The sequence below is a fragment of the Papio anubis genome, chromosome 18 (genome assembly GCF_008728515.1).
Source record: "Papio anubis isolate 15944 chromosome 18, Panubis1.0, whole genome shotgun sequence".
In the NCBI taxonomy this organism is placed as follows: Eukaryota; Metazoa; Chordata; class Mammalia; order Primates; family Cercopithecidae; genus Papio; species Papio anubis.
In genome coordinates, this window is record NC_044993.1 from 54409465 (window position 1) to 54422531 (window position 13067).

The following is a 13067-nucleotide window of genomic DNA, read 5'->3' on the forward strand; positions in this document are numbered from 1 at the left end:
GAACTAACACTACATCTTTTTCTTTTTTTTTTGAGACAGAGTCTCGCTCTGTCGCCCAGGCTGAAGTGCAGTGGCACGATCTCGGCTCACTGCAAGCTCCGCCTCCCAGGTTCACGCCAAGATGGAGTCTCATTCTTGTCGTCTAGGCTGGAGTGCAATGGTGTGATCTCGGTTCACTGCAACCTCTGCCTCCCAGGTTAAAGCGATTCTCCTGCCTCAGCCTCCCTAGTAGCTGGGATTACAGGCATGCACCACCATGCCAGGCTAATTTTTGTATTTTTAGTAGAGACGCGGTTTAACCATGTTGGCCAGGCTGGTCTCGAACTCCTGACCTCAGGTGATCCACCCTCCTCGGCCTCCTAAAGTGCTGGGATTATAAGCGTGAGCCACCACTCCCAGTTCTAACATTAATTTTTCTGAAAATATTTTTAAAAATTAAAGAAGAAGGAATTCTTCCTAGTGCATTCTACCAGTCAGCATTACCCTGACACCAAAACTAGACAAAGACACCACACTTCCTAACTTCAAATCACACTACAGAGCTATAGTAACCAAAACAGCACGGTACTGGCATAAAAACAGATGCAGAGACCAATGAAACAGAATAGAGAACCCAGAAATAACAGATTTTCAACAAAGGTGCCAAGAGCATACACTGAGGAAAGGATATCCTCTTCAGTACATGGTCCGAGGAAAAGTGGTATCCATATGCAGTAGACTAAGACTAGAGCCCTATCTTTCACCATATACAAAAATCAACTCAAACTGGATTATAGACTTAAATGTAAGACTCAAAACTATAAAACAACTGAAGAAAACAGCGCAAATGCTTCAAGTCATTGATCTAGGCAAATGTTTTATTTTTAATTTTAATTTTAATTTTTTAATTTTTACAAATTTTATAATACATTTAATAAACTCAGGCAGCTTCCTGAGCCAGAGTAGGCTCTGAGACGCCTCTAAGCAAATATTTTAGCGATAAGGATATGAAAACACAGGCAACAAAAACAAAAACAGACAAATGGGACTATACAGAGGTAAAAAGCTTCCGAACAGTAAAGGAAGCAATCAACAGAGAGAAGAGACAGGATGTAGAATGGGATAAAATATTTGTGAACTATTCACCTGACAAGGAATTAATATTCAGAATATACAGGGAATGCAAATAAACCAACACCAAAAACAACCACCACCACCAACCAAACAAAAAACCAAACAAATAATTCAATTAAAAAATGGGCATAGAATCTGAATAGACATTTCTCAAAAGACATACTAATTGGCAGCAAGTATATGCAAATATGCTCAACATCATTAATCATCAGGGTAGTTCAAATCAAAACCACAATGAGATATGATCTTAACCCAGTTAGAATGGCTATTATCAAAAAGACAAAAGATAACAAATGCTTGAGAGGATGTGGAGAAAAGGGAACTCTTAAACACTATTGGTGAGAATATAAATTAGTACGCCATTGCAGAAAACAATACAAAGACTTCTAAAAAACCTAAAAATAGAACTACCACATGATTTAGCAATCTCACCACTGGGTATTTTTTCAAAGGAAAGGAAATCAGTCTATCAAAGAGATATCTGCACTACCATGTTTATTGTAGCACTGTACATAATAGCCAAGATATGGAATCAACTTAAGTGTCCATCAACAGATGAATGGATAAAGAAAATGTGGTATATATACGCAGTGCAATACTATTCAGCCATAAAAAAGAATGAAAATCGGTTATTTGTGGCAACATGTATGAAGTTGGAGGACATTATGTTAAGTGAAATAAGTCAGACATGGAAAGATAAATGCCACATGTTCTTACTCATATGTGGGAGCTTAAAAAAAAATGAGCTTCACTGAACTTCAGCCTGGGCAACAGAGTAAGACACTGTCTCTTAAAAAAATAAAAAATAAAAAAAATTTTTAAAAAAAGGAGCTCGGCCCAGTGCAATGGGTGGCTCACACCTGTAATACCAGCGCTTTGGGAGGCCAAGGTGGGCAGATCACTTGAGACCAGGAGTTCACGGTCAGCCTGGCTAACATGGCAAAACCCTGTCTCTACTAAAAATACAAAAATTAGCTGGCATGGTGGCAGGTGCCTGTAGTCCCAGCTACTCCGAAGGCTGAGGCACGAGAATCGCTTGAACTCCTGAGGCGGAGGTTGTAGTGGGCTGAGATCACACCACTGCACTCCAGCCTGAAAAGAGCTCATAGAAGTAGAGAGTGGAATTGTGGCTATTAGAGACTGAGAAGGGTAGTGGGGAGAGGAGGATAGAAAGAGGTTGGGTAAGGGATGCAAAATTATAGCTAGATGGGAGGAATGAGTTCTAGTGTTCTATAGCACTGTAGAGTGAAAACAGTTAAGAATAATTTATTGTATATGTTCAAAAAGCTAGGAGAGAGGATTTTGAATGCTCCCAGCACAAAGAAATGATGCATGTTTGAGATGATGGGTAGTCTAATTACCCTGATTTGATCACTACACATTTTATACATGTATCAAAAAATATCTCTGTACCCCATAACTATGTATAATTATTACATAACTAAAAATAACAGGAAAAATAATAACTTGGGGTCCCTATTTCTAGACATTGGAAGCCACGTCGTTTCTTTTGGCCCAAATCATTTCCCATTTAGCCTGATCATTTTTCTTTCCAATAAGTGAGAATTCTTGCATCCTTTATATTTTCCCCAAAGATTTTTCTGTGCCTCCTTTTCTACCATTTCTGACTCTCGGAATTACTTTTCACTCTTCTCCTTTTTTTTTTTTTTTTTTTTTTTTAAGTCAACCTAGAATTCTACATTTATGTAATCCAGGGTCTCTCAACTAACCATGGAACTATTGACATTTCGGGTCAAATAATTCTTTGTTCTGGAGGCTGCCCTGTGCATTATGGGATATTTAGTAGAATCCCTGGCTTTTGCCTGTTAAATGCCAATAGCAACTGCCTCTGCCCCTATCATGGCAACAAAAATATTTCCAGACATTAGAGATGTTACCTAGGGGTAAAATCACTCCCAGTTGAGAAATTGTGGTCTGACTCGCCCTTCCCCCATACCTTTTCCATATTAGTCCATTGGTCCAGGACATCTTTAGCAAAGTTGAAATACTCTGGAATCTCCAGTCTGAAGTCCTGTTTCATGGATTCATAGTTGGAAAAATTCTGAGGGGTTGCTCTTCTATTATCTTTATGCAATGCCCTCACAGAACCAAAAATTGTTAGGCGCTGAAAACACTTGGCATGATGTAGCATCTTCATGGTGACACAAGCTAGCATCAGTCTTGTTGGAAACTTTAGCACTCAGGATTTGCACAGAGACCAATTCATCTAAAAGACCAGCAAAAGGACATATATTTGTTTCTGTCCTGAAGGTAGCCATACCCCAAAGTGGCTGAGTTTCGTTATTATTATTGATAATCATCATGATGGTACCATTTTCTGCATACACTCTGTGTTCCAAACACTGTGCTCAGTGTTTTATATACACTTTCTTATTAAAGGCTCAGAGAAACCCTGTGAAGTACGTACTATTATCATCTCTGTTTACAGATTGAGAAAATGACTAGTAAGAGGCATTGGCTGGATGTGAACCCAGAACTTTCAGGTCCTAGTCCATTCTCCAGAATACTGTGCACTATTGACTCCCACATGCATTTCTAAAGAAGTAAAGATCTGGGTCACCCACTTAATCTCACTGAAAGCAAAGGGCTACGCCTTCTTGTCTAATATCTTTCACCTGCAGATTTCAAAGTAGGGCAGAAATGTTAAGGAGCCTTTTTCACAGTGGATAATCTGTAGATGAAGAAATCGAGAGTAGCCCAATAAAAATTAGACATGAAAGCACTGTCACAGTTTATAAACTGTCTAGTTGATAGGCTGCAGTTCCCATGCTCTCAATAGGGGCCCATGCTACTTTCAAGTCCAGGCTTGGAGTTGCATTTACTAGAGATGTAATAATGGGGCTTTAATATTTAGGACTTTTGTGGGGGAGGCCCCTCTCGGCCATTGCCTGCTTCTGTGGGATATCATTTGATCACAATGTCATTTACTTGGTTGAGGCTGTTAAAAATGCAGTTCTAGGGATTATGAGTGTTTGAAGTTCTCATTATACTTCCTGTAATTTTCCAAATTTCTTACACTGCAATACATATTACTCTCATAATCATTAAATCATCATTCTAACTACAATTCTAGCTGTAAGGCAGTCTGGCTATGTGGAAGCATTTCTGTATTGATACATTGCCAAAACAATACATAATTGCAGATGTCAGCTAAATGGAGAGTTTAGCTAACATCTACAATTATTGCGGTTTTACCCTAAACAGACCTGGTGTTTGGGCATCATGTTATATACCCAATGCATCAGGAAACATGGGGACTTCTGTCCTTCCCATTTATTTGTGTGAAGACCTGACAACTCAGTGATCTTGAGCCCTCTGAGACCATCTGGTTTCAGCTTTTTCCTTTTTCACCTGCAAAGAAAACTGGAAACCCAGAGAGGGGAAACAACCTGCTTTATTCTGTCATACCAGAGTTAGAACTAGAACTCTGGTCTTTGGATTCCCATTTGAATGTTTCTACTATCATTCAACAGGATTTCAACAGAGCAGTGGTTCGCAGTCCCGCTGTACATTTGAATCACCAAGAAAGCATTAAAAAAAAAAAATACTCTGATGCCTAGGTCTTGGATCAATTAAATGAGAATATTTGAGAGTGGGCTCTGGGACCATTTATATTTTTTAAAATGTCCTCAGATTTTAATGTGCAGCAGCCATGGTTGAGAATCACTGATTTAGAGGCTGTGATTTGTGAACCAGCATCATCATCATCATCACCTAGAAGATTGTTAGAAATGCACATTCTCAGGCCCCACTCTAGATCTGCTGAATTGGTAGACGTTGACAAGATCCCAGGTGACTGGTATGTACATTCAAGTGTGAAAAGCACTGGTCTATAGCATGATGGTTAAATACGTTGGCTACTGAGTCATATAGTCATGTGATATGGTCTCCCAGTTTTGCCACTTACGAACTGTGTGACCTTATTTGAATTATTAATCACTCTGAACCTCAGTTTCACATTTTACCAATGGAGCGACTAATAGAACCTCCATCAGAGATTTCTCCTGAAGACTGAATGGGATACTGCATGTGAAATGCTTATCATGGTGCCAAGCATATTACTAGAATAGGGGTCAGCAAACTTTTTCTGTGAAGGGCCAGATACTAAATATTTGAGGCTTTGTGGGCCATATGGTTCTGCTGCAGGTATTTAACTCTGCCATTGACAGAGCAGTCATTGACAATACATAAATATATTTTGGCATGGCCATGTTCTAATAAAACCTTATTCATGGATACTGACACTAGAATTTCATTTAATTTTCATGTGTCATGAATTGGTGTTCCTCTTTTAGTTATTTTTTCAACCATTAAAAAATTTAAAAACCATTCTTAGTATAAAGGCTATACAAAAACAGGCGGAGGGCTGGATTTGGCCCATGGGCTGCAGTTTGCTTATCTTTGCACTGTGATGTAAGCTCTACTAGAGCAGGGGCCTTGTCTGTTATGTTCCCGGGAAGCATTAGCAAAAATTTCTTGGCAGGCTTTAGGAGAAAAGGCTGCTCTTAAGAACAGAACTAAAATCACTCTGAATCCCAGTTGCCCTGCGGGTTAAGACCTTAAGTCCAACAACGTCATTCTGTCTGGCATTGGCGATTGGGTAGAGAGGGAACTACTGGACCCTGTTGTATGCTGGCAAGTCACAGTCTGTGCTCTTGGGTGCTCTCCTCTTAACAGAATTAGCATCAGGTTCCCTTCAACTGAAAGAAGAAGTAACCAACACTACTTGTCTCTTTCTGTTTTTAATTTTTTTTCGCATAATATCTTCAAATGGCTCAAAAAAACCATAAAAGGTACATAGAGAAAAAAAATATCTGCCTCCCACCTCTAGTCTCAAAGCTGCCTGATTTGCTCTCACCCCCAGGAAACCACTATTATTCTTTCTACTTATCTTTTCAGGATTTCTTTATGTGCACTCAAGTAAATTATGAGTATAGATTCTTATTTCTCCACCAATTTTACACAACAGATAGCCCAGAATACACACTATTCTGCCCACTAAAAACATTTTTAACAACCTACCTTTTGAGGGCTTTCCATACCAGTGCACAGAGATCTTCATTCTATTTTTTTTTTTTTTTTTTTTTTTTTTGAGGCCAGTCACAAGCTCTGTCGCCAGACTGGAGTGCAGTGGCGGGATCGCCAGCTCCTGCAAGCTCCGCCTCCCGGGTTTACGCCATTCTCCTGCCTCAGCCCCTCCCAAGTAACTGGGACTACAGCCGCCATCTCGCCCGGTAGTTTTGTGTTTTAGTAGGGAGGCAGGGTTTCACGTGTTGTCGCCAGGATGGTCTCGATCTTCTGACCGTGATCCACCCGTCTCGGCCTCCCAAAGTGCTGGGATTACAGGCTTGAGCCACCGCGCCCGGCCCATTCTATTTTTTTAAATAAGTATTTATTTATTTACTCTTTCCTTTTTCCCCCAAAGACAGGATCTCACTCTGTCACCCAGACTGGACTGTAGTGGCACGACCATACCTCACTGCAGCCTTGAACTTCTGGGATGAAGCGATCCTCCTGCCTCAGCCTCCAGAGTACCTGGGATTACAGGTGTGTGCCACCACACCCAGCTAAGTGTTTTTAAAATTTTTTTTTTAGAGATGGGGTCTCGCTTTGTTGCCCAGGCTGGTCTCAAACTCCTGACCTCAAGCAATCCTCCTGTGCTAAGCACTTTGCAGTTATTTATTATTATTTCCATTTTACAGACAAGGAAATATACACAAACACACACACAGCCTCACAAAGCACTAGGATTATAGGTGGGAGCCAACACACTTGGCCATGTTTTTTTCTTTTAACAGTTGCATGACATTCTAGTGAAGAACTGCACTGTAATTTCTTAAACTGGTCCCCTATCAATGATCACTTGAGTTTTTGTATAATTTTGCAATTTAGATAAAATGTTGAAACTATTTCTTCCAAAAGGAATGTCCTGATTCTTTCATTACTTGGATGTGAAAATGAATAGTATTTTTAAATGGTTGTGAGGTATTAGAAAAAATTTCTGATTCTATTAAATAAGAGGCAGGAATGTGGACAAATATCATAAGGTCTTGAGCTTCATTCTTGGTAGGTTGGCATGATTCACTTATTTATTCAACAATTATTAATCACTTGCCATGAATTATTTCAGACATAGAGGATATAGGAGGGAATGAAAGAGACAAGGTCCTCCCTGCTCTCATGGAAGGACACATACAGTAAACAAGGGAATAAATAAATGTGATGTTACACAAGAAAACAAAGAGAGTAATGGGAGAAAAGGGACCTTTTAGAAGGTCTCTCTAGGGAGGTAACATTTTTGCAGAGATCTGGCAGGTGGTTGTACTGTTAAGCACTTTGCAGTTAATTATTATTATTTTCATTTTACAGACAAGGAAGTATACACAAACAGACACAAACTGGACCCTGTTGTATGCTGGCAAGTCACAGTCTGTGCTCTTGGGTGCTCTCCTCTTAACAGAATTAGCTGGCAAGTCTAATATTTAAATTGGACAATGCATTTATTCATTACCCATATATTTATTGAACACTTGCTATATGCCAGACCTGTACTAAATGCTGAAAATATAGCTGTGAACAAGACACAGCTGGTCTTGCTCCCATGAAGCTTATAGACTATTAAGGAAGACATTATATAATTATGTAAATATCAATATGATTGGGGATAAATATACCATACTTAGCTTGCTGATTCTGAATAGAATCAAGAGTTTAGTATGATTTCTTCCCTAGCTTCCATACAATACTCTATACCACATTCAGAATCCTTCAAACATATGTTGAAAAGAAAATTGATCAGTCATTTGGAGCTTAAAATGAACCTAACCATTCTGTTCTACCAAAAAGCAAATATCAATATCCTCTTCATCAAAACCATAAGATTGCCTTCTCCTCAGCAAAGTTCTTTTCCTCCCTTTTCATTGATCTTAGCATTTTACAACTTCTATTTCCCAGGTTTATAAAATTATTTGTAGGTAAAAGAGCTGAGATAACTTTTCCAGGGTGACTCCGGATTTTTATAGTGAGCCACACTGATAAGGAAAACTCTTCTAAGAAAGACAGTACCACCCCTGGTCAGATGGGCTCTGAAAGTATTTCAGGTCTCATCTGAAATGCAAGATCTTTGTCCCTACAGCCAAGGGGGCTTTAGCCTCCCCACATCTCCATAAACATCCTCCCTCTAAATATAAGAGTAACAACAGTAGTTTAACATATACAGCGTCAACGCAAGGTAAAGCCACTGCTGTTCTCTCCAACCCCAACCAGACCCTGCCTGAAACCCCTCCTACACAGAACTTTTGCAGCTGCCCTTGACCACTTAAAGGAGAAAACTGGCTGCTCTTAGGTTTGCATCCGTGTTTCTCAAAGTTTCCTAGAAGTAATTTACATACGTTCTGGATGATGCAGAAGATCTGTCACCCAGCGAGGTGGGGAGCTAAGCAGACAGAACAGTGAAAAACTCAGCCACTACCTGGTCTTTTTTTTTTTTTTGAGATGGAATCTTGCTCTGTCGCCCAGGCTCGAGTGCAGTGGTGCAATCTCAGCTTACTGCAACCTCCACCTCCCAGGTTCAAGTGAGTCTCCTGCCTCAGGCTCCCAAGTAGCTGGGGTTACAGGCACCTGCCACCACACCTGGCTAATTGTTTATTTTCAGTAGAGATAGGGTTTCACCATGTTGACCAGGCTGTTCTTGAACTCCTGGCCTTAAGTGATCTTCATCTGCCCACCATAGCCTCCTAAAGTGCTGGGATTACAGGCAGGAGCCACCACATCCGGTTCAATTAAAATTAAAATTTTAAAAAATCAAGTTAACACATGTACATACTTTTTCAGAAAATCAAATAGCACCAAAAGGCTCAATATGAAAACTCAGCTGCTACATTTATAGCCTTTTGTGTGTGCATACTCCTCATCACTTAATAGATAGTATCACACAACTGAGAAATTCTGAGAGAAACTTTGGCTGCCCAAGACTTTAATGACAGCATTTTTGATTGTTGGTTTTGTTCATCTGTTTGTTATCTTTGCTAAAAATCAGACGTGCCAGTTCAGGAAATCTTACACAGGAGAGGAGATGAGGTACTCACTAGTTAACAGATTCCAACACAGCTGGAGATTATGGCAGACTTGTTTCCTAGAAGAGCAGTCCTGAATGTTGAGTTCTCACATCTGCTTTTTCCTCGTAGCAGTCAAAACAAGAGGGAGGAGCAGCCTGACAACCCGGAGGAGCAAGACTGGCCCAAAGCACTTTCCTTGATTGGTGGAGACATTCTGGAGGAGGAGCCAAATTCTGGGCTAAAGTTTACAATGAAAGTTTGCACGACTCCCAGCGGTTCCTCTTACAGGTAATGATTTACATACACGGCAAGCTTTTGAGGGGCCGATAGAGCAAATTATTCACAAGAAGGAAAGTGTCCAAGGAGTTGCTGAAGTGGTTAGTTCTGTAAAGGGGCAAAGAAAGCACTTTTCAGAAGGAGGAAAGAACAGATGGAGGAAGCCATAGAGAAGTTTTGAAATTGAAAGGAAAGAAGTTGAGGGGTGGTTATGGGTTGGCTTAAATCTCAGCAAACACGTTGATGTGTTTATCTGTTGAAGTGGCAGGACTAAACATAAACGCTATCAGGTTACTTACTCCCCTGCTCAGCTCTTTCAGTGCTTCTCTTTCCTTTCCAGGTAAAATCCGAGTCCTTACATGAATTGCAAGGAGTTGCATAATCTGACACAAGGTCCTCTGATCCACAGCCCATTCCCCTTCCTCTGCCTCACTGAGGACAGCCACCAGCCTCTTTGCTTTTTCTCAAACACACTTGCCTGTTTCAGCCTCAGGCTTTCTGAATTCACAGTTTCCACTGATTGGAACTCTTCCCTCAGATATCCCCCTGGCCAAATTCTTCATTTTATGAGGTGTCCTATTAAATAACTCTTCCCTTACCACATTTTTCTAAAGTACCATTCTTCATTTTTTCTCTTTTACCTTTTTTTTTTTTAACTTTTTACATCTCTTACTATCACCCTTGAGGGTAAAAACTCTTTTGTTTGATGGTTTATCTATTGCCTGGAATAGCTACTGGCAAATTTTAGGCATTCAATAAATAGTTGATGGATTTGTGAATAAATAAAGGACTCTTTCAATTACACGTGATAGAGACCCAACTTAAATTTACTTAAAGAGGAATTTGTTGGTCACTTTTGAGTTCTAGGAATCTTCCGTTGTTGATTCCTTGGGATTTTCTGTGTAATCACAATACCTGTAAATAAGTAAACAGATTTTACTTATTTCTTTTAGATCTATATGCCTTTTATTTCCTTTTCTTGCCTTATTGCACAAGCTAGAATGTCTAGCTCTACATTGAATAAGAGTGATGAGAGCAGACATCCTTGCCTTGCTTTTGATCTTAGAGGGAAAACATTCAGTCTTTCATGGTTAGGTACAATATTAGCTATAGGTTTTGTGTCAATGCCCTTTATCAAGTTGAGGAAATTCTCCTCTATTTCTATTTTTTTCTGAGAATTTTTATCATTAATAGGTGTTGAATTTTGGCAAGTGTTTTTTCTGCATCAGTTACTATAAGCATGTGATGTTTTTCTTCTTTAGCCTGTTAATAAGATAGATGACACTGATCTTCTAATATTGAACCAGCCCTGCCTCCCTGGAATAAACCTCACTTGGTCCTAGTGTATATTTCTTTTTCTGTATTGCTGAATTCTATAGTTATGTCTCTTGACAAATTTTAGAAGTTTTCAGCCATTATTTCTTGGAGTAAATTTTTAGTCCCCATGTAGATCTTTTATGATAGTTTCACGGGTCCCTGAGGCTCTGTTCTTTTTTTTTTCTTTTTTTCCAATTCTAGTTTCTTTCTGTTGTTCAGGTTGAGTAAATTCTGGCTTCCAGTTCTTTGATTTTTTTCTTCTGTTATTTCTATTCTGATGTTAAGCTCATTATTAGAGATAGGGAAAAAAAGGTTTTTTTTTTCTTACACATAGCACTCAACATAATGTTAGCAGTGGTGAATCCATACGGATCTACAGTAACTTGATTCTTGCCTCTTCAAAGGAAATAATTCATCCAAGAGGCATCATAAGGCAGAGTGAGAGACTGAGGCAAGTTTTTGAGCAGGAGTGATAGTTTATTAGAAAGTTCTAGAGCAGGAACCAAAGGAAGAGGGGCAAGCAGGCAACTTGAGAGATCCAGGTGCCCTGTTTGACTTTTGACTTGGGGTTGTATACATTGGCATGCTGCCAAGGTTTTGTATCTCTCCTTTGATTTTTCCTTGGCGTGGGCTTTCTGCATGCGCAGTGGCCTGTCAGCACTTGGGAGGGGCTGTATGTGCAGTGTCTTTTACTGACGTTGTGCACATGCTCATTTGAGGCATTTTTCCCTTACCAGTCAAGTGTTCCTAGAGACCAGTTAAACTCTGCCACTTTGCCACTTTGTATGCATGCTTAAGCACACTTGCCCAACTCCTGAGATCTTAGTGGAAAGCAGCTGATCACCACCCTTAGGTGTTTTCTATCTCTTAGGAGATTGCCTTTCCCTGGCATCTACTGCAACCAATTATTATTTTAGAGTGACAGTTTAATAACTGCCTGGCTATCACCTGATTGTCGCCTGACATTCTTGCCTTTCCTGCCTTGCCCATATCTGCCTGACTACCTACTCTAACAATAACACTTCTGACACTAGATGTGTGGGGGATTTTCACTACACCAAGCAATTTTCCAGTGTACACCAGCTTGGGTGTCATGTCCTACTTCAGTTCAACACTATCTACCTGGAAATGGTGTCAAATCTTACAGGTTAAGATCTCAATCTGTAAGCTAAAAAGTATCTGAGACAGGTCTCAATTAATTTAGAGGTTTATTTTGCCATGGTTAAGGATCATGACCCATGACACAGCTTCAGGAGGTCCTGAGAACATGTGCCCAAGGTGATTGGGTTACAGTTTGATTTGATACATTTTAGGGACAAAGACATTATAGGCAAAGACATAAATCAATACATGCTCAGGAGGCTCAGTCAGAAAAGCTTGAACCTGAGAGATGGAGGTTGCAGTGAGCTGAGATCATGCCACTGCACTCCAGCCTGGGCACGCCAGCCTGGGTGACAGAGCGAGACTCCGTCTCAAAAAAAAAAAAAAATGTTTATATGTTGGTTCAGCCTGGAAAGTTGGGACATCTCAAAGGAGGAGGGGCTGGGTTTTCAGGTCATAGGTGGACTTAAAGATCTCCAGATTGGCAATTGGTTGAAAGGGCTAAGCTCTGGCTGAAGAGTTGAAATCAGCTTGAGTTAAGGTAAAGGGTGGGGAGTTGCAGAAACCAAGGTTCTTTTCAAGTAGATGAAGCCTCCAGGTAGCAGGCCTCAAAGAGAACACTTGTGAATGTCTCTTATTAGACCTCAAAAGGCATCACACTCTCTGGAAAGACATAGTAAAGATGAAGAAGGAATTAATGAAATCAACTATAACCTAATTGTAGCAGTAATAGAAATTTTTAAATCCTCTTGAAGTTGCTGCAACTTTAACTTGAGTTACACTCAAGTTAAAAGAGAATATTAACAGCCTGTCTTCTCTCTGTGGTCAGTGGACCTTATCTATACTTCTCAACTCCACATTCCTCAAAGTTTATTACAGGCCCAGTAAGTCCCTGCTTACCTCCCTAGCATGGCTGCAGGGTCACAAGACTGGTAAGTTTAAGTTGCAAGACATGTTTTTCTCAAGATGTAAGAAATGTTGTAATGCTTGATTAATTGCCTTTGTTTCTCACTTCTGTAACTTGCTTCCCACCTCACGGAGTTCCCACCTTAAGATGTTTAAAACTAGGGAAAGCCCTTTGTTTGGGACTCAGACTTTCTGGACATATGTCTGGCTGAGCCGGTGATCACCTTAATAAACTCTCCTGAACCTTTTTCAGTCTCTGCAGTCTTTGGTTGTCCT

The 13067-nt window shown here is 40.0% G+C and overlaps 1 protein-coding gene across 7 annotated transcripts in view; it reads right to left on the minus strand.

The window, feature by feature from the left end:
- ACSM3 (acyl-CoA synthetase medium chain family member 3) overlaps nt 1-13067 on the minus strand; it is a 64680-nt gene that overhangs the window by 25382 nt on the left and 26231 nt on the right. For 6 of the 7 annotated variants that reach the window (XR_002519168.1, XR_641322.3, XM_003916630.4 and 3 more), the window contains exons 1-2: nt 9222-9357; nt 3071-3340 (exon numbers count right to left, since the gene is read on the minus strand). Coding sequence is in view for 5 of the 7 variants with exons in the window: in XM_003916630.4 (XP_003916679.1) it covers nt 3071-3289 (219 nt within the window). In the remaining 2 variants the exon portion in view is untranslated. Of the gene's footprint in view, nt 1-3070; nt 3341-9221; nt 9358-13067 lie in introns of those variants that run through there. The other variant, XM_017953243.3, reaches the window with a different exon arrangement.